At 57.1% G+C, this 21,151-nt stretch overlaps 2 protein-coding genes across 2 annotated transcripts; both read left to right on the top strand.

Annotated features, from left to right (window-relative positions):
• Nucleotides 1-23: 23 nt before the first annotated feature.
• Nucleotides 24-7,393, top strand: PXMP4 (peroxisomal membrane protein 4). The gene is made up of 4 exons (XM_039728124.1): nt 24-179; nt 487-549; nt 1,064-1,262; nt 2,579-7,393. Exons 1-4 carry the CDS (start codon nt 49-51, stop codon nt 2,840-2,842), a joined length of 657 nt encoding a protein of 218 aa, XP_039584058.1. The 5' UTR covers nt 24-48; the 3' UTR covers nt 2,843-7,393.
• On the top strand, nt 1,485-18,180 carry E2F1 (E2F transcription factor 1). Its single transcript, XM_039728123.1, has 6 exons — nt 1,485-1,619; nt 13,001-13,220; nt 13,572-13,724; nt 13,840-13,954; nt 14,058-14,262; nt 14,642-18,180. The coding sequence occupies exons 3-6, from the start codon at nt 13,675-13,677 to the stop codon at nt 14,890-14,892; spliced, it is 621 nt and encodes a 206-aa protein (XP_039584057.1). The 5' UTR covers nt 1,485-1,619; nt 13,001-13,220; nt 13,572-13,674; the 3' UTR covers nt 14,893-18,180.
• Nucleotides 18,181-21,151: the final 2,971 nt, after the last annotated feature.

Raw genomic sequence — 21,151 nt, 5'->3', positions numbered from 1 at the left:
AGCGGCGGGCGGGGCGGCGGCCCCGGAAGCGGCGTGCGGCGGGGCGCCATGGCCGGCGGGGCCATGGCGGGCGGCGGGGATTCGCTTCGCGCTCTGCTCCGCGCCGCCAACGCGCTCCTGCAGCAGCGCCGCTACCACGCCGCGCTCGCCGTCATCAAGGGCTTCCGCAACGGCGCCGTGTGAGTGCCGGGCCCGGGCGGCGGGGTCTCGGTCGCTCCCGGCCCGTGGGAGGCCGGGGTGCGGCGGGGGCGATTCCGCTCCCTCACGGGCGGCTGGGCTGGGTTTGGGGGCCCCTTCGGGCCTGCTCGCTGAGGTGCGTTTGCTCTTCTCTCTCCAGCTGGGCTCCTCCCGGTTTGCTGTGCTGCTGGGCTGGCTTAGAAGTCATAGATATTTGGCTAAATAGCCTTTTTTGTCTGGTAGTAGACTAGAAGTACAATAATTTCATAGTATAAAACGAGCTCTATGAAATATCTGTCACCTTTACAGCTATGGAGCCAAAATCCGTGCCCCGCACGCCCTGGTGATGACTTTCCTGTTCAAGAGTGGAAGGTACGAGCACTAAATCTGTGTTTTTGTGTTGCTGCTTAGATTGTTTTCATCACAGCTGTCCCTTTTCCATGTTTCTAGGGGGTTTAAAAAGCAGAAGGATGTGTGAGCCGCGGTTGGGCCTTGTCCTCGTAGTGAAACACACACAAATATGTATAATTGAGAGGTTTAATCACTCATGGAGTGGTTGATGAGGACAGAGGGGAAATCAGCAGATGCCAACAGCAATGTTGAAATATGGAAACCCAGGCTATAGCAGTGCACGTTGTGCCTTTCCCTGAGTGCCAGAGGTTTGCGTTTAGCAATAAAAAAGTTTTTAAAGGGCTGTTTGAGTAGTGAGCACATGAAACACAGCCCACAGTCTGGGTAGGGCTGTGCCCTGCTGAGGGAAGCCAGAGCTCCTCCCTGAGATATTGCTGGGGGGCCCAAACCATCAGTGTAGGTGGGGAGTGCAGTGCCCAGCTGAGTGAGTGCAGGATGTTGCCTTTTCCCTCCTGTAATTGTTTGTTTGCCTCAGTTTAAGGGAGAAGCTGAAGTCCATTGCCCAGGCCACGTACGCCCACTCCCGGAACCTGGCTTACTTTGTGTTCACCTACAAGGGGCTCCTGGCAGCACAGGCCCGGCTGCAGGGCAAGAAAATCCCATTCCATTCCTTCCTTGCAGCCTGCATTGGGGGCTGGCTGGTGTTTGGTGACAACAACCCCATCAACAGCCAGGTAAGGGCACTTGCTGGAGGTTTCTCTGGCCAGGATAAACAGCAGGTGTGCCAGGAAGTGGTTGGGGGCACCTGATTGTGGTGGCTCTGACCACAGAGCATTGCTCTTTATCATGTTCTCTGCACAAACTGCAGCTTTTAATTGTTTGTTTGCCTCAGTTTAAGGGAGAAGCTGAAGTCCATTGCCCAGGCCACGTACGCCCACTCCCGGAACCTGGCTTACTTTGTGTTCACCTACAAGGGGCTCCTGGCAGCACAGGCCCGGCTGCAGGGCAAGAAAATCCCATTCCATTCCTTCCTTGCAGCCTGCATTGGGGGCTGGCTGGTGTTTGGTGACAACAACCCCATCAACAGCCAGGTAAGGGCACTTGCTGGAGGTTTCTCTGGCCAGGATAAACAGCAGGTGTGCCAGGAAGTGGTTGGGGGCACCTGATTGTGGTGGCTCTGACCACAGAGCATTGCTCTTTTGTCGTGTTCTCTGCACAAATTGCAGTTTGGACTGCTCTGCACTTGAGTCCCAGGTGTGGTTGTGTGTCTCCATGAGTGCTGCAAGCCCAGGTTTGCCTCCAGAGCTGCCCTGAGCTTGTAGGAAGGCAGTCAGGTAACCCAAAGCTGTGGGGTTGTCCCACCTGTGTGTTCCTGGTCTGGCCATCACAGGGTTAAACTCTTCACCTGAAGTGTTGTGAGTGTAGAAATTGATCAGTTAGAGCTGCACTGAGCTAAACTGGCTAAACTGACCACTGAACTGGCTAAACTGACCACTGAACTGGTTAAAATGACACCTAAACTGACCACTGGACTGGCCAAACTGACCACTGAATTGGCCAAACTGACCACTGAACTGGCTAAACTGATGAAAGCTGCTCAGGGGGTGTTTGATTTAAAGCTGGTTGTTAACACACAGTCACAAACCAAGGAGTTAAACAGAGCTGCAGATGAATTCAAAGTGCTCGACTTAAGCCAGGCCTGGGGTTAGGCTGTGTCCAGACTCCTGAGCTCACACCTGCCTGGCAGGACTGCTCTGGGACTGTTCATCAGCACCATCTGAGGTGGCACGAGCTGGGCAAAGACAGAAGTTGTGCAACTGCCCAGCAGTGCTGCATGAAATGCAGCTGGTGATTGCCACATCAGAGCAGCAGGCCCTGGGGCAGACACAAACACCGTGGTTTGGCAGAGTGCTGGCAGGGGAAGTGACAGCCTGCTGGCTTTGAAGTGGGCGAGTTGTTGCTGTCCCTCCTGGCTGGGTTGTCCCTTTGGAAGGCCTGGAGCTGGCTGTGCTCAGCACTCACCCTGCTCCCTGGCTCTCTCCTCCTGCAGATCATCATGTACCTGCTGTCCCGGATCCTGTTCGGCCTGTCCCGCCTGGCTGTGGAAAAGGGCTACATCCCACAGCCCAGGCAGGATCCCTTCCCTCTGCTGGCTGCCCTGGTCTGGGGGACAGTCCTGTGGCTCTTTGAATACCACAGGGACACTCTGCAGCCCTCCCTGCAGTCCTCCATGACCTACCTGTACGAGGACAGTGAGGTGTGGCACGACGTGTCTGACTTCCTCATTTACAACAAAAGGACTGACAGCAAGTAGGTGCTTCCCTCCAAAACACCTTGGAATGGGATGGGGACTCCCAGCAGCTGGGGAAAAGGTTATTCTGTTGCTCTTGACCTGTGATTTTTTAAAAATTATCATCTATCAAGCAGAGTTGGCTCTTGTCTCCAGGCCAGAATGTTCTGGGCAGTCTTTGGCTCCTTTTGGAGCAAGCACATGCCCCACAGAAACTTGTTGCAGTCTGTTTTTAAGAGGCCTTATTTCCCCTACAAGTGTGGCATTGGGGTTTGTTCTTTAAAAACTAAATATATTTATAAAGTGACAGCCTGACACTAAGTGCAGAGTATGAAAACACGTTCTAGGGCTCATCTGAATGTTTACAAATTATTTTTTGTGGTGCTGTGCTCACTGTGGTGTGATGGAGGGTGAAGGGAGCGGGGGACCTGCTGAGCTCTGAGAGCAGGGCCATCAGTTCTTCATTGCTGTGGATGGCTGGGAATCCTGTTTAAACTAATATAAGGACAGTTATGTGCTCCTTGAGAGAGTTCCTCTGCAGTTTTCCCTCAGGGAGACAATAAAATGTGTGAGAGCAGAACTGTTAGGATTGTCTTGTACCAGCCTGGAAAGACTATTTCTGCTTGGTTTCTTTCCTGCACTTGGGCTGAATCTGTGCCTCTGCAAAGTGCACTAATGAATACCCTGCAATTACTTTAAACTTATTTGTAAAGCTTTTAAAAGCTGCTTGAACTAAATACCAAAAACAGTTACACAACTTGGGCTCCTCTATGACCAGGCCTCAGATCTCATGCTGGGGATTTTGTGTGTCTCAGGGAGCAACATTTCCCAAGCACTTTTCTTTTGGTGGAGCATGACAAGGGTTTCTCTGAGGTCCAGGATCTGCCCTCCACAGCAGTGGAAAGTGTTGGCTGTAGCCAGATTTGAATCTGATTTTGTACCTGTAGTTTGTGCAGGCTTAATTTAATGCATTAATTTATTAACTTTCTTCCTCTCAAAAACACTCTGCAGAGCCCCAGGACAGGGCAGCACGCCCTGGGCTATGGCAGAAGATTGAACTAGATAGCTGAGAAAGCACAAAAACTGGTTTAATTAATCAATTAATAAATTCAAGCTCCTCATAGTGCAAAGCACTCACCTGCCATGTAACACTACACAGTTCCCTCAATGATGTGCATTGAAATAATTCCTGCCACACTGGTTTGATGTGGTGATATTTCCAAGAGAATCATTCAATTCCCTGCTCCCTTTTGGCTCAGTTGGGACTGTTTGGTTCACTTTCCCTGTATCCACCTGCTTTCCCTGACCTGCCCATGGCATTTCATAATCCTGCTGATGTTATTTTCATCATCTTTGGAACTCTTTACCCTCCAGGCTCTGGCAATTTCTCCATGGTACAGCTGAAATGGTACATTTAACTTCAGGGAGCTTCTGAGTAGAAAAAAAAAATCTCAATTTCATCTTAAGTCATTTTTCCTTGTCCTCCTAAACTCCTTTATTACTGTTGCACATATTCAGAGTCCTCCTTGCTCTTTATTTTTCCACTTCGCTTTGTCCATGCAAATCCATGATGTACATGGTGCCCAAAAATCATGTCTTTGTCATAATAACTCTCTATGATCCCTTCAGCTGCTAACTTCTAATTAACTGCTGTTACAATCTGCACTGAATAATTGAATTGGAAACCATCAGACCCCATGAAAGCTGTAAAATCAGGAATTTGGTTTGTTTCTTTTGGTTAAATATTTTTCTCTGTATAGAGAACTATAAAGATGCAGTACAGAAAAATTGCTGAAGCTACAGGTGAGGTCTCATTCCTTTATAAATATCTTTCTTTCCACCATTGCTGGGTATTTTAAGCATCACAATTTTTCTGTCAGATGCCTCAGTATTGTTCCAACTAAGAGCATTGGTATTCTGCTAAAATTGCTGAATTCCTGCAAGCTTTGATGGGATTTCAGAAAGCTGACAGCTCTGGCTTGGGAATTGCTCCCTAAAACTATTAAACTCACAAATCCTTGACCATGTGTAATTATTGCAGCAAAAGAAGCTGTGGGCTGGTTGTGTGGGCTGGGTGTCTCTGAGAAGGCTTTGATCTGTTAAATTTGCAGCTTGTGGTTCCCTTAGAGGTGGAATAACCTTCTCTGCTGGGCATTGTACCACTGTGGCTGCTGGTGAAGCAGAGAAGGAAGGACCAGTGGCCTTCCTGACCTTTTCACACTGCTCTCTGTCCTCTCCAGAAAACAAACCCCAGCCAAAAGCCAGTGTCTGCAGTCAGTCTGGCAGCAGTGCCATGACTTCTCCTTGGCTCAAAGCACCCTTTTTCTCTTGGGAATCTCTCCCTTTCCGAGGAAGGCTGAGCCTGCAGCCATCTGCAGGGGGCAGCTGCCCTCCCTGGATCCCAGCTCCTCCCTGCAGCTCAGCCCTGGGGCTCTGCTGGCCGTTGCTTTTCCTGCTGGGCTGGGGCAGGACGGTAAGCTGCAAGTCACTGCTTTCCCCAGGGAAGTAATTGGGACAGCTCCTTAATGACATCAGCCCCCAAGGCCGTTCTGGGAGCAGATAGCTGGGGATGAGCCCCTTCTGCTGCCAAGGTGTTGGAACAATGCAGGCGTGTAGTGGGGAACTGAACTAGAAGTAATTTGTCTGAGTCAGACTTTTGGGATATGTAAGTGACACTCCCTGCCCTCCCCCAGGCCATTGTGTGGGGAATGGAGTGCCCTGTTTGGGTTCCCTTTTTATTAGCATTAAAAGCAAAAGAAATAAAAAGAGACAGTTGGGAAGCCACCTGCATATGGCCAAGTACTCAAGGATCACAAAGAAGGGTCATTTTCTCCCCCAGCCCTGACTGGTTTTGAATTTTAAGATGAGCATGGGGTTGTTTGTCTACAGTAACTTTATTTCCCCCCTTGTTATTTTTTCCTTGACACCTGACTGATGCTGAGTGTCTCTATCTCAGTTTGTCAAAAAAAGAGGAACACTGGATAAAATTGAAGTGTTTAAAATGATGCCTCTCCCTCAGATTTTAAGCCTCTCTTAGAGGCAGTTTTAAAGGTTAATGAATCAAACTGATCAAAAGTTTTCAGCAATCCTGAGCTTTTCAAGCAGCCTGACTATCCTGAGCTATTAATCATTTATTTTATGAAGGAACAAAGCAGGCTCAGGGTTATTTACTGCTGCTGCCTGCTGCCCTGGCATACCCACTGTGCTTCCCTTCCCTTTGGAGGACAGCTTGTGTGCTGGGCTGGCTCTGGGGATGGCTGGAGAACCCTTTCCGGGACAATTGCATTATTTAACAAAGGTGAAAATGAGACAGCTGCCTGACATTTGGGTTGGGGAAGGTTTTCTGGGCTGTGTTTGATGCTGGCAGTGAAGGAGAGCAGAATCTGTCTTTGGCCATTCAGTGCTGCAGAGGAGGGCTCCAGGGGCTGGGGCTGCTGGGAGCCTGTGTCTGTAATGGCACAGTGCATTTGTCCTGGCCACCATCCCTGTGTCTGGGCAATAACCAGAGAACTGGCCCTGTTCAGGGCATGTATCAGAGAATTCTGGGATGGGACCTTAAAACCCATCCCACCCCTGCCATGGCAGGGACACCTTCCACTGTCTGTCCCAGGGTGCTCCCAGCCCCGTCCAGTCTGGCCTTGGACACTTCCAGGGATCCAGGAGCAGCCACAGCTGCTCTGGGCACCCTGTGCCAGGGTGGAGAGGGTGCAGAGAAGCTTTGCTGTTGGTGCTGTGAGGCTTTCTGCCCTGCTACAGTAGGTCAAGCTCTGCTTTACATCCAGCTGGGTGGGTGCAAGGGCAGAGATGATCCCCCAAAGCAGAGCCCCCCTGTGCAGAGTGAGCTGTGCAGCCAGCTGGGAGCTGCCATGGCTGGAGCCACCAGAAGCCTGTGCAGATCCCTCACCAGGAGAAGCTGCTGGGACTGCAGCTCGTTTTCCCTGCATCAGCACAGAGGTGACCTTTGGATAGTCCCCGAGCCGTGTGCTGCTCCGTTTGTCAGGCTGTGTTTGTCTCCCTGGCTCACGCCAGCCTGAAGCTGAATGTGTTTTCTGATGCTGCTTTTGAAACCCACCAGATAAGGGAGGAGGGAAAATAAGGCGTCACGTCTGTCTGCCACTGTTAATATTTTTGGGGTGTTAATCTTGAGTTTTCAACCTGTGTGTTCCTACCAGATTGGTGGAGGAGGTAACTTTGTTATTTACTTAGAAGAATCTTCATGTCTCTGGTGGTGAGGAGGGAGAAAAACAAACTAAAAGCTCTATAATACAGGTATTACTGCCTCTGCTTTTGAGAGATATTTTGTATTCATAATTGCTGTGTAATCCAGGCCCTGGTTTTCTGAAAGCATAGAATAAACTAAACATAAACTCAGGTAACTTATGTGACACTGATCAGAATGCTTGTAGAAATATCTCGGATTTTGGGTTTAAAACAATAAAAGGAGAGGGAAGGGGGTTGCTGACATGGCTCTGTCCACTATGAATCACTTTCTTGTGGCCATTATTTCTGTATAATCACTCTTTGAATATTACAATACTGTGCTTTGTCTACAAATAAAAATCCTAATTTTTTGTCCTTTGTCCTTACTGTCATGATTTTTAAATTCAAATCTATGAAGTACTGCTTGATTATTGCATGTCTGTAGTCCTGGATGTAGAGAAGCCATGCACAAGGTGCAGTTTTGGCATGGTTTGGGCTCTGGTGTTACCAGCTTGGGAACAACAGCCAGTGCTGCTTTGACCTCACCATCAGATTTCATTCCTGCAGGGGTAAGGGTGCCACCTGCAGAAACAAATTGGGATGGCTGACACCCCTTTTGTTTTGTTTTGTTTTTTAATATGAAAAATAGAGAAAATAAGGATTCTATGGATGGTTTGGCTGCCTCCTCCAAGCTAAAAGTTCAGAGGAAATGTGCTCTAGAGGTGACTGCTGTGGTGGTGGGGATGAAGCAATTGCTGAGTGTCTGCAAGACCAAACCTCCAGCTTTGTAGCTGTTGGAATGCTGCAGTGTCCAGCCTGGGCTCGTGAGAAGCCAAATTAACACCTCCAAACTGATGCCAGTGCTACCTTCAAGTGTTTTTTTCCTCCTCACAGAGCATCACACTCTGTCTGAGCCCTTGTTCTGCTCCACATGAAGCTCTGGGTGACCTGCAGGTTTTGTTCTGGCAAAAGCAAAAGTGTTCCAACACTTTTGGATTCCCAGTGCCAGTGGCCATGTTGTGGGAAGTGAACCTGGACTGGCTGGAGACACTAAGGAGAGGTAAAAGCTAGAGCCTGGCATGTTCCCAAATCACTCCTGGATCAGCTCCCCAGAAACACTTCAGCCTCTCTGTTCTTCCATGGGGTTTGAGTGAGGGAAATGGAAGAGCTTTGTGGAATGGAGTGGCTTTCAGTGTTTGTGGTGGGTGAGACGAGGCTGCCCTGGCTGGTGTGGGGAGCAGAGCAGGAGGGGAGCAGGCTCTGTGGCCATGCCTTCCCCTGAGACACACTGCACCGTGTCAGCCTTACAAGCAGATGCCAGCACAGGAGAGGAGGAGGTGGCACTGCTGAGTGGTGTGCCCAGCATCCAGAAGAGGGGCTGACCTGGTGTCCTGTGAGAAGGGCTGTGCCCTCTTCTGAAAAAGATGCAAGGGAACAGGCACAGCGTGTGATCTGAGAGGAGACCCGAAACCAGGGCTGCTCCCTTCTGCCACAAGCCAGCTTCAGACACTTTGTGCTTCCAGGAAATTGCTTTGGTTTGCACAGAGCAACAGTGATGGCTCAGGTGGCAGAGGTGAGGGGCTGTGGGGTCAGGGCAGCAGGACTGGGGGCTCTGGGCTTTCCCCAGCTGCCTGTTGGCACCACAGGCAGATTGTGCCACACTGCCAACTCCCCACCTTGTGAACAAACCAGTGACTGGGAAGGGGGCACTGGCAGGAGACCCCAGGGCAGTCCTGCTCTCCTTCCATGTGACAGCTGAGCACACTTGGTGTGGGAGCTGCTGGAGGCAGGACAGCCTGCGTTGGCAGGGACAGTAGCTGTGCTGCTGGGACAGCCACACGCTGCGCCCAGGGCTGCATCCTGCCAGCTCTCCTCTGCCAGGGGATTTTCCAGCACAGGTACCAGCCGTGCTCCAGCTGCAGACTTTTCCCAGCACACACCCTCACCCTGAGCCCGTCCCGCAGTGCCAAACCCACCCAAAATCAGCGATGCCATGGGCTGAGCATGCTGGGCATGGGGCAGCCCCGCTGGTGCTCTGCAGGGCCCTGCGCTCAGGCCTTTATCTGCCAGCAGCACCTGCCACACGCCTGTCTGGGGGCACGGCTGCGCTGCTTAGCGGGGCTGCAGTTGTGCAGGAGACGGAATTCATCTGCTTGCCCTCATCCACATGCAAGGAAAGGCCCTGCCCGCCCTTCTCCCACCAGCGCTCGCCTTTCATTTGTCTCGCAGCCGCCGCTTTTGGCGCTGAAAGCCAAGGAGAGGGGCAGAGCCTGCTCCCCCCGAAGAGCTCCTGCATGAATTAGGGGGGGTGAAGGCAGCCTTTGTGAGCCGGGCGGGAGCAGCTGGTGCAGCAGCTGTGTCCCAAACCCTGCCTCATCCCGGGAAGCGCCGGGCTGAGGCTCCCCGGGGATGGGGAGAGCCATGCGCTCCCGCCCGGCTGCTGGGCTTGCCTTTTCCCCCTTCCCCAGATGGAAGAAGCATTAACTGTGTGCAAACATCTGGTCTAACTGTTGCTTATGCTTCGTAGTAATGATGATATTGCAGTGGAAGGGCTCTGGAGAATGGGGCCTGGAATATTAGAAGGGCCAAGTGTTAATTAACTGTATTAATTTCCTTTAAGCAAGGCAGCGTTTCTGTTTGCGCTCTGCTGATGAAGAAATGAGGCACAGCGAGTTGATTTGATTGGTCACGGACATGCACCATGTTCCTGCTGTATTTAAGGATGGAGGGATCCAGGGAAATCACGGCCCTGCTCAGCATTGGCCATCCCCAAGGGAATTGCAGCCACTGCCAAAATATCCAGCATAAAATCCTTTAAAGCCAGAAACCTGTTAGGCCAGCACAGGGGCACTGCATGTCAGGATCTGCTCCGCGGCAGAGGAGTTAACTCATCCCTGCAAATGCCTCCTGCATCCCACGCACTGCTGGGAAAAACAGCCTTTCTCCTGCACAGCCCTTCTGCACAGCCCTCCTCCTGCACAGCCCCTCTCCTGCACTGCCCTTCTTCTCCACAGCCCCTCTCCTGCACAGCCCTTCTCTTGCACAGCCCCTCTCCTGCACAGCCCCTCTCCTGCACAGCCCTTCTGCACAGCCCTTCTTCTGCACAGCCCTCCTCTTGCACAGCCCTCCTCTTGCACAGCCCTTCTCCTGCACAGCCCCTCTCCTGCATCCCGGGCAGGTCAGGCTTGGCAGCGGGGCTGGGGCAGGAGCCAGCGCTGGCTCCCAGCCCTGCCTGGCAGCAGCAGCGGGTTGGGAGCCACTGAGCTCGGCCACCGACCCCCGGGGACACATGGGGCAGCTCATGGGGGGCACAGAGGGGTGAAACCCTGGGCTCGGCTCAGTGGGGGTTTGGGTGTCTGGATCAGACCCCACTCCACACTTTCCTTAGGAGTTTCCCCACATCTGGGCCCTGCAAAAGGCCTAATCTTTAAATGCTTTTTAATTAATTTTTTTTTATTAGCAGGATGTGCTTTTTTCCTTTTTAATTTTGCTTCTTCATGCAGCAGGAGGTTATCAGTGTCCTGCAGGCAGGAGATCCTGGTGCTGGGAGCTGCCTGCCCCGTGTCCCCGGGTGGACTCTCATCTCCCTCAGCATATGGGGCCGCTCCCGGCTCCCTGCGCGTCCCCGTGTCCCTGCCTCTCCCCGGCCACGCGGTCCCACGGCCGCAGACAGCGCCTGGCACGGTCAAGTGCAGGTTGTGCTGCCGGCAGAGCTTTTCCTCTGCCCTCTCAGGGGTTATCAGGCAGTCCTGAAGGCGCTGCCGAGATCCGCAGCTGGTTTTGCTGTTTGCAAACACAGAATGCCGTGAATCACCGGCCGAACGCACGGGGCAGATTGCAGCGTCCCGGGCTGGAGCCTCCAGCCCGGCCCGACAGCCTCATCCGTGGGCTTTCAGCAAGGGAGGCTGGGCAGCCCTGCACCACTGATGTCCCCAAAGCTGCGGGGACCGGGCCAGGCTGGCCTGGCTGTCACCCCTGGGCGAGGGGGACACACGGGGGACAGCCGGGACACCAACGCCACCCTCTCCCCCAGCAGTGACACCCGCGGCTGGCGAGCCCGCAGGGCAGGGCAGCGAGCTGAACTTTGCCCGTGGGTGCGTGCCCGGTGCTCCGGGCAGGGGAGCGGCTGGGAGCCCATCACCCCGGCGGGGCTGAGCCCGGGACCGCTCCGCCCGAGCCTTGAACTCCCCCGGGGGGAAAACCGGGAGCCGGGGCCGGGTCGGAGCGAGGAATCCGCGGCGGCACACAAGAGGGGGACACAAAGAGGGACACGGAAGGGGACAGCCCCGGGGGGGAGACGGGGGCACAAACAGGGACAGGGGAAGGGTCACTCCCGAGGGGGACACAGAGACACAGGAGGAGACACCCCCGGGGGGGACACAGGGAACACAAACAGGGACAGGGGAAGGGGAGGGGACACCCCCGGGAGGGGACACCCCCGTGGGGGACACAAAGAGGGACACGGGAGGGGACAGCCCCGGGGGGGAGACGGGGGCACAAACAGGGACAGGGGAAGGGACACCCCTATGGAGGACACAGAGATAGGGGAGGGGACACTCCCGGGGGGGACAAGGGAACACAAACAGGGACAGGGAGGGGACACCCCCGGGGGGGGAACACAGAGCGCGCCGCACCCACGCGGCGCCCCCGCCGCGTCCCCGAGCCGCGCTCCCATTGGCCGCCGCCCCGGCACGGCGCCGCTGATTGGCGGGCCCGGGCTGTGTTCCGGGCTGTGCAGTATTGAGCTTCGAACCGGCCGTGTACCGACCGGGCCGAATACCCGACCGGGCTGCAGCGAGCCGGGCTGTACAGTGGGCCCGCCTGGGTGCCGTGCCGTGCTGTGAGCGAGCCGTGCCGTACCGAGCCGTGCCGTACCGAGCCGGGCTGTCCAGCGAGCCGTGCTGTACACCGGACAGGGCTCCGGGCCGGGCCGTGCTGCTCCCTGCTGTGCCCCGTGCCGTGCCATATGCCGTGCCCTGCTCCGTGCCAGCCCGTGCCCGGTGCTGCCGGCTGTGCCAGGCTGGGCCGTGCCACGCAGCACCTGCCGGGCCGGCCCTGCCCCGCCGCCGCTCCGGAAGGCGCAGGCCCGGGCGCCGGGCCGTGCTCTGCCTCCCCACCCACGGCCCCCGCCGGCTTTGGGGCGCTCCCCGCGGCTGGGACAGCCCCCCATCCCCCCGGCGTGTGTGACAGCTCCTGTCACCCCCGTCCTGCCGGGATCTGCGCTGTCTGTACCCCGCAGTGCTGGGGGGATCCTCACAGAAACCCTTCAGCAGCAGGGCAGCCTGGGGGTGGCTGTCCCTGTGCTGACCCCGTCCCTTGCAGGTGAAGAGGAAGCTGAATTTGGAGACGGATCACCAGTACATAGCAGAGAGTTTGCCAGTGAGCCGGGGCAAGGCCAGGAACCCTGCTAAAGGTATCAGCTCCACTCCCTCAGCCCCCTTGCCAGCCCAGCTCACAGCAGAGGTCCAGCAGCCCCACTGCTGCCCCAGGCTCATCCCTGGCAGGTTCTTCCAGGCCCTTTGTGTTGGTGTGGATGGGCTGTCCCTGCGGCTGGCCTGCCTCTGTCCTCTCTCCACACTCACTGCTGTGCCCTGTGCTGGTGGCACGGCTGTCCTGCCCTTCTGCTGGGCACCACACTGGCTCTGTCCCTGCCTGTGGATGGAGCTGGAGGTGCCAGCATGGTGCCAGTGCAGTGTCCCTGGTGGACCTACTGTTATCTCCCCCCGAGCCCTGCCTGGCACTCAGAGTCTCAGTCACAGCTGTGGTCACAACGGAGCACAGGTGTCACAGCCTGTGCCAGGTGCTGCAACATCCTTCCTGCAGGGCATTTGGGCAGCTCACCCTATTGCCCTGAGAAAACAGATTGGGTTTGGTCACTAGTCCACAAGCCACTTGCAAGCATGGCAGGAGTTTTGTGACCTTTCAGCTTCAGCTCTGGGTTTCCCTTGTGGCTGAATGACACTTGTCCTCCACGTCTGGCAGGGGCAAAGTCTCCTGGAGAGAAGTCCCGCTATGAAACCTCCCTGAACCTCACCACCAAGCGCTTCCTGGAGCTGCTGAGCCAGTCCCCAGATGGTGTGGTGGACCTCAACTGGGCGGCCGAGGTGCTGAAGGTGCAGAAGAGGCGCATCTACGACATCACCAACGTCCTGGAGGGCATACAGCTCATCACCAAGAAGTCCAAGAACCACATCCAGTGGCTGTATGTCCCCGGGCTCCTGGGGCTGTGCCTGGCTGTTCCTGGGGTGGGGGAGCTCTCTGGGTGGAGGAGTGTCTTATGTGGGTGGAGAATTTCAGGGTGGGGTCACCAGAGCTTCTGCTGCAGGCCAAGTGCTGGTCCCCTGTGGGAAGGGCTGTGCCCAGTGGCAGGAGGTTCCTGTGAGTCCCCCTGGGCTCCCCATGTCATCCAGGGGAGGGGGGGCTGCATCCAGCCTTGGGGATGGTCTGCTGCAGATCCCTGCAGGGCTGCTTCCCGGGCTGTGGGGTGGGACTGGCTGGCCTGGGTGGGCACAGGCAGCTGTGGGCTGGCTCCTGACGGGCACGGTGCTCCCAGGGGCAGCCAGGCCGCCGTGGGAGCGCCGGGCCGGCACCGGCTGCTGGAGAAGGAGCTGCGGGAGCTGCAGGCGGCCGAGCGGCAGCTGGATGACCTCATCCAGATGTGCACGGTGCAGCTGCGCCTGCTCACCGAGGACCCCGCCAACCAGCAATATCCTTTGGTTGTGGGGCGGGGCTGGCTGGGTGGGGCTGTGGTTGAGCCCCGGTGTCGCAGGCAGGATGTTTGTCTGCCCACATCCCCGTGTCCCTTCCTTGACCCGCCCCACCGCAGCCTATGTCACCTGCCAGGACCTCCGCAGCATTGTGGACCCCGCGGAGCAAATGGTGATGGTTATCAAAGCCCCCCCGGAGACCCAGCTGCAGGTGTCAGACCCAGCAGAGGTGAGCTGGGGCCACGCTCTGCTCCTCCTGTGCCCTCCCTGTACAGCCTGGTGTGCCCCGGGTGTCCCTGTGCCACCTTGTCTCACTCCTGTCCCCTCCCCAGGCGTTCCAGGTCTCCGTGCGAAGCACTCAGGGCCCCATCGATGTGTTCCTGTGCCCCGAGGACAGCTCGGGGGTCTGCAGTCCTGTCAAGAGCCCCTTCAAAGCCCCTGCTGAGGACTCTTCTCCCAGCCAGTCACAGCCCAGAGCCCCCCTGCTCCTGCATCCTGCCCAGGATGTGAACATGCCATTGCTGCCCGGAGAGCAAGGTGGGGCTGGGGACACGAGGGAGCTGGGGACACAAAGGCCTGGGGACACGAGGGAGCTGGGGACACAAAGGGCCTGGGGACACGAGGGGGCTGGGGACACAAAGGGCCTGGGGACACAAGGGAGCTGGGGACACAAAGGGCCTGGGGACACGAAGGAGGCAGGGACATGAGGAGCCTGGGGACACAAGGGAGGAGCTGGTGGGGTGTCACGGTGGCTCCCAGCCCCTCTGCTCTTGACACAAGCAAGGAGCTGGCATGCTGCTCGGGCACCCCAGCAAGGCAGGAGGTGGGAAGGCAGGATCTCCTTAGCCAAAAAAGCATGTTTTGGGGGTTTCTTTGGAGAGTATGAGGGATTTACAGCTGCTTTCCCTCCCCACAGAAGCGCTGCTGCCAGGGCTGAGCGCGCTGCCTGCCAAGAGCCCGGAGCAGGAGGTGAGCCTGTCCCCGCTGGCCTCCATGGACATGCTGCTGGAGCAGAGCAGGGAGGACTTGGCGGGCTTCTTGGCCGATGAGTTCATCAACCTGTCGCCGCCGCAGGCCCAGGACTATCACTTTGGGCTGGAGGAGGGCGAGGGCATCAGCGAGCTCTTCGACTGCAACTTTGGGGACTTCACCCCCTTGGACTTCTGAAGCTGCGCCCGCCCGGGTGCTGGGGGGAGCTGCCAGGGCAGGGGGCACGCTGGCAGGGCAGGGCAGGGCAGGGCTGCCCCTCTGGCTCCAGTGCCCGCTGTTGCTCCCCCATCCCTTTTTGCAATATTTTCTCGTTATCCCTCCAGCCCGCTGGCATCCCCAGCTCCAGCCCCACAAGAGGATGCCAGGGTGGGGTTCCCATCTCGGGGGACCCCCCTGTAGGGCCCTGATCAGGGGCGACTGCCCAGGGCAGAGCCACTGCCCCCCAGGAGCCCGTTCCAGAGCTTTAAGCAGTCCTGTGTATAGATTAATGATTTGATTAATTTATTATTGTCCCCTGGGGACAGCGTTTCATTTCCATGGGGGTTTGGGGGGGCTGTACAGCAGAGTGGGGGTGCTGAGAGTTTTTGTTGTGCTGGGAAGGGGTGGTGGAGATGTGGGGGGCGCTGGGTTAGGGCTGTCCCCCTGCCTGGGGGCTGCCAACAGCCTGGCTGAGCGTGGGTTATTTATTTATTATTTATGGCGTGTGGAGCTCTCCCAGGACATGGAGGGGGCAGGAGGACAGTGCTGGTGGGACACGGAGGGTGCCACCAGGGTCTCACCAGCACGTGCTGGCTTTGCTTGTGTCCAGAACAGGGCTGGCAGGGCCAGGGCTGTGGCAGGTGGCTGTGGGGACGGGGCTGGCTGGGGCTGGTGGCCCTGGCACCGTGTGCATGTCCCCTCAGGGGACACAGAGGTGTCCAGGGGAAGTGTCTCTGCAGGTGAGCACCCAACGCTGTCTCCAGGCTTTCCTCCCCTCCCTCTGCAGCCCTTCAGCCTTTTGGCTCTGGCTCCCCATCCCAGGCCGCTGGGGCTGGGAGAGGAGGGGAGGGGGGTCCTGGGGTCCCCCTGGGCCGAGCTGGAGACGCACTTTCACTTTTACTGCCATTTACAAGCTTGTGTTTCTCTGAGCTTTGTGTTTAATAAAGGTTTCTACTGACTCTGCCCTTCGGCTGTGCTCAGGTGCTGGGGCTGTGAGGGGTGGTGGGGACCTCTGCTGAGAAATCAGGAGGTTTGGGGTTCTTTTGTGCTCTGTTTTCCACTCTGAACTTGAAATCCACGACCAGGTATGTCCGTACCTGGGGCTGCCAGAGGTGCTTTGGTCCTTGGTCCCACACAGGGTGGGATCTGGGCCTGATCCTTCCCTCCCTGCTCCTCCAAAGAGGCTGTGCTGCAGGAGGATGGGATGATGGGTCTGGATGGGGTTTGCTTTCCTTTCAGCAGCCCCTGTCCTCACTTGGCCCCTCTCCTGCCTGGTTCCCTCCCTGCCTTCCCCCTGGTTTGGGGCAGCATTTTCCTGGCTGTGGCTGCAGCGTGGGGCCAGTGTGGAGCCACTCCATCCCGTGAGTTCCCAGCTTTCCCCACTCACCCAGCTCTTGGTGCTGCCTCAAGGCACCTGCTGGCACCAGTTCCCAGCCCAAAGTTTGAGGTCCCTGTGTCCTTGCTGGCTGGGGACTGGGACAGTCCTTGCTGTCTGCCAGCAGCAGCCCTGACCCTGTGTGCCCTGATTCTGCAGCACACCAGGACTGAGGGACAGTGGGCACCCCCAGGGGCTCCCTGGCAGCCAGGATGGGGCTCAGCAGGGCTGTGTCCCCTGCCCTAGTGGCAGCCAGGGCTGTGCTGCTTCCTGCCCGTGTTTGTGCACTTTCTCCCCTCCTCCTGCCCAGCCTGCTGCCTGGTTTTCCTTTAAACAGCCTGATAAATATTTCACCCTGACCACGTTGTGCAAGCTCACCCCGCTCCAGCAGCGCAGGCAATGGGATCCCAGGCTCAGGACAGGCTGCTGGGTGCCACAGAGAGCCCATCTCCACTGCCTGGCCTCCTGCCTGCATCCTTGTGCCTCTCTTCCCACACCTGGGGCAGTCCCTGGCTGGCTGTGCTGCCCCTGGATTGTTCTCACAGCTGGCAATGTGCGGGTGCAGGTGTGGGTGCCAAGCCCCACGGCTCAGCTCTGCTCACCATTCCCTTTCCCAGCTCTGCCAGTGTCCAAAGCGTGGCAGCAGGGCCAGCCAGGGCCGTGCCATCTCCAAAGCAGTGCCCAGCAGGGCAGTGTCACACACAGCCTGTCACCGCATTTCTCTTCACAGAGAACAGCAAGGCACAACTTGCCAAGAATATTTCTGGAATTTACATTCTCTGAACCTCAAAGAAAGAAAAAAACCCAATTCTGATCTCATTTACTGCTCCTGTGTTGTTCACAAGTAAAATGTGTTGTGAAAAAATCACCTAAAGAGAATTGGTAATTAAATTGTAGTGTATTTTAATTCATTAACCAAATAAATCCATGTGTGTGTGTGAAAACTGTCAGCTGACAGCCACAAAATTCTAAACAGTTAAGGACAATTAAGTGCTTGTACAAATTCAGTTAAAATATAGTGTAATATAGTATAGAATAATATAGTATAATAAAGAAATTAATTAGCCTTCTGATAAGATGGAGTCCTCCTCATCATTTCTCCCTGCCACGGGGGTCGTGCTGAATACCACAGGTGACCCCTGTGCCTGGGTGGGAGGAGCTGGTTTGTCACACTGCCACCCTTCAAACAGGGCTTCTTCACACCGTGACACTGGGCCTGTTCCTGCTGCCCTGACCCATGGCACTCCTGCCACAGAGCCAGGGCAGCAGGACAGGGACAGGTGGGAGGGACAGCCCTGCCTGCTGTGTCCTCCACTGCTCTTTGTCCCCTCGGGCGGCAGGTGCTGGGGCTTTTATGAGTTTCTGCAGGGTGCCCAGCCCAGCCATGTGCCAGTGTTGTGGTGCACTAGTTTATTTAGCTGTTCTGTCGCACTGGGTGGTTGGGAATTTGCACAGAGTAATTTTTATATTGCACTGTATAGCTTATGCTATATCACATGGCTTGTTATCCCTTTCCCCCATCTCAGGGTCTTTCCCTCACCCACCCCAGTACCCCCTGGTGGTCCCTCCCCTGGGTTACCCCTCCTGTCTCCACTCCTCACTGGTGTCCCACTGGCTGTAGGCATCTCCCCCTGTCCCCATTCCCGGGGTACAAAAGCTCCCTGCCACCAGGGAATGCTCTCTTCCTCCCATGGGTGTGTGTGCAGTGACCCCAATAACAAAGCACTCACTGTCCAGTCTTGTGTGATCTTTTGTCAAGTCCTACGAATCTCCTGGCAGGTCCACTCCAATGACTGTCCCCTGGACAGACCTGAAAAAGAAAGCTTTGGGGGTCACAGGCTGCCAGCTCCTCGCCAGCCATCCCTCCTCCCCTCCTGTGCCGAGTTCCGTGGTGATGGATGGTGATGGTGATGATGGTGATGATGAGGATGGTGATGGTGATGGTGATGAGGATGGTGATGGTGGTGGTGATCTGCAGTGCAGCAAAGGGAGAGTCCCCGGCACAGGAAATGGTTTAGTGGGAGCCGGGGGGCACAGGGAGAGGGGAGAGGACTGGCACTGACATCCCCAGCTCCACAGGGCTGTTCCCACGGGCAGCCCACCCCCAGCAGCAGCACAGCTCTGCCTCTTTCCCCGAGAGGAGGCAAAGCTCTCTGATGGCATCACCATCACCCTGCCCTCACAGGCAGCCTCTGGGAGCCCTGGCACTGCCACCCCCCCGGCAGGGACAGGGCTGTGCCCCCTGCAGCAGCACTGCCCAGCCCTGGGGGCTGCACTGCCACTCCACGTGAGCCGCGGTAAAAATAACCACTCTGCCTCCCAGGATGATTCACTTTGCAGCTGAAGGGTTTCCCTCTGCTATTTCGGGTGGCTGGAGAGGGAGCTGATGGCAGCTGCTTTGGAAGAGCACATGGCAGCGTTGGGAAGCAGCCCCAGGCACCGCCTGGTTTGATTTATCTGCTGCAAAGCTGCTTTTCTCTGCCAGGTGAAGGCAGCACGCTCAGGGGATGGCACCTTGCCCTCATCCTGCCTGCTCCTCGGGCTCTGAGCTCACTGCCAGGCACTGTGACCCCACAGGGACGTGTCCAGCCAGTCTGGGGTGCTCTTGGGCTGCAGTGGTGACCCACTGGCACTGGGAAATGCTGTGCAGGATCTGGGCACAGTCCTGAGCCCAGGCAGCCCCAGGGTGTGCTGGCCCTGTGCTGTGGGATTTGGGGTCAGGTGAGCTCCAGGACAGGCTGGCAGGGGCATCAGATGCCCCCCTAAGGGTTTGTACCTTTAACCCAACCCCCTCAGAGGGTCCTAGCAGGGTTTGGGGTCTCTATAGGCAGGGGTCTCTGCATCCCACCCCACCCTTCCCTATTTCCACTAAATGCTGTGCAGGATCTGGGCCCAGGCAGCCCGGGGTGTGCTGGCCCTGTGCTGTGGGATTTGGGGTCAGGTGAGCTCCAGGACAGGCTGGCAGGGGCATCAGATGCCCCCCTAAGGGTTTGTACCTTTAACCCACCCCCCCTCAGAGCATCCGAGAGGGGTTTGGGGTCTCTATAGGCAGGGGTGTCCTGCCCCACCTCTGCATCCCCCCCCACCCTTCCCTATTTCCACTCCCCAAAACCTCTCCTGTTTCCTCACGAGGAGGGAGCTCAGGGAGCTGGAGAGCAGCACTGTTTATTTCTGGGATGCTGTTGAGTGGCTGCTCCCTGTAATTCCTCCCCGCCGAGGGGCTGGGGAGCAGAGCAGAGCCCTGGTGTCCCCCACGGCCGGGGCCATGTCCCCCTTCCCTGCCGTGGCTTGCTGGGAGTTGGGAGCCCCTGTTACCTCCTGCCATCAGCAGCTTGCCTGAACTTCACCCTCACTCTCAGGCTGCTCCTTCCCACATGGAAACTCATGCTGACCCCCAGGCATCCCCCTGGGCACCGAGTGTGGATTTTTGGGGCAGATGGGTGTGGGAATCCCTTCCAAGGGGAGGATTTTGATCCAGGGCAGAGCCTCACCATCCCCCAAGCCCCTTCCATGCTCCCTGGCAAGGTGAGCCCCTGTCCCTGCTGCGCCCTTGCCTGTGTTTTGTTCCTGCTCCCATTTCAGCTGGATTTGATGATGGCTGTGCTCAGCAGCCCCAGCCCTCGGGCCTCTCTGCCTCCCTGGGGACAGGGACAGCCCCGTGCCACCCCGGAGCCCCTGGATGCCCCTGCCAGGGCCCAGCTGGGCTTCTTCCACCTCTTTGGCCTTGCACACCCCTGGAACAGCTGGCAGATGGTAAAAATAGCTGTGATGCCGTGGGCTCAGCTTGGAGCACGTTATCCCAGAGGGAGCAGAGGTGAGCGAGCTCCACGTGCTGCAGCTGGTCACGCTGGGGAGGGAAGGAGCTGGGATCTGAGCCTGGCCTGAGCTGAGCTCAGCTCAGCAATCGGGGTGTCCTGGAGAGCTCCAGGTGAAAGCAGAGGTGTGCTGAGGGAGGCAAAGCCTGCCTGGGGCTTTGCAAAATCCAGGCAAAACAGGTTCACGCCCCTTTCTCAGGAAGCGAAATCCTGGAATGCAGGCACAAGCCCCCAGGTGCCTGTGCCAGACAGCTCCTCCTCCTGTCCTCCTCCTCCTCCTCCTCCTCCTCCTCCTCCTCCTCCTCCTCCTCCTCGTGTCCCCCAGCCTGCTGGGGCAGGGGGGCTCACATCTCTGGAGGTACCAGGGTCCTGGCATGCTGCTCCAGAGGGAAGCAGCTCAGAGCGAAGGCTGCCTGGCACTGAGGGCATGGAGGGGCTGGCACCACCAGGAGCTCATTGAAACTGGGTGTCAGGGGACACCTCCAGGGCCACCAAAACCACAGTGGGACCACCTGTGGTCAAACTGGGGCCAACCCAGGGCCAACTGAGGAAACCAGGACCTTCCCAGTGCCATCAGTGTCCATGTTGGGACCACCTGTGGTCAAACTGGGACCAAGTGGAGGCACAGTGGGACAACCAGGGCTATGCTAGGACCAGCCATGACCACGGTGTGACCACCCATGGTCAAACTGGGGCAGCTCAGGGCCATCTGGGGCAACCAGGGCTACCCTGGGGGCAAGAGCAACCACACTGGGACCACCCATGGTCAAACTGGGACCACATTGGTGTGACCAGGTCTATGGTGGGGACAACAACAACCACACTGGGACCACCCACAGTCAAACTGGGACCAACTGGGACCTCGCTTAGGGCACCCAGGGCTGTGGTGGGGTCAACAACGACCACAGTGGGACCATCCATGGCCAGACTAGAGCCACGCTAGGGCCAGCTGAGGCACCCAGCGCTACAGCGGGGCCACACGGAGAGCTACGGTCACGCTGGGACACTCAGGGCCGGTCACACACCCCACGAGTGACAGCCCCCGGGC

The sequence above is a fragment of the Passer montanus genome, unplaced genomic scaffold (assembly GCF_014805655.1).
Source record: "Passer montanus isolate IOZ18808 unplaced genomic scaffold, ASM1480565v1 scaffold64, whole genome shotgun sequence".
NCBI lineage: Eukaryota > Metazoa > Chordata > Aves > Passeriformes > Passeridae > Passer > Passer montanus.
This window is presented reverse-complemented; position numbering and strand designations above follow the sequence as displayed.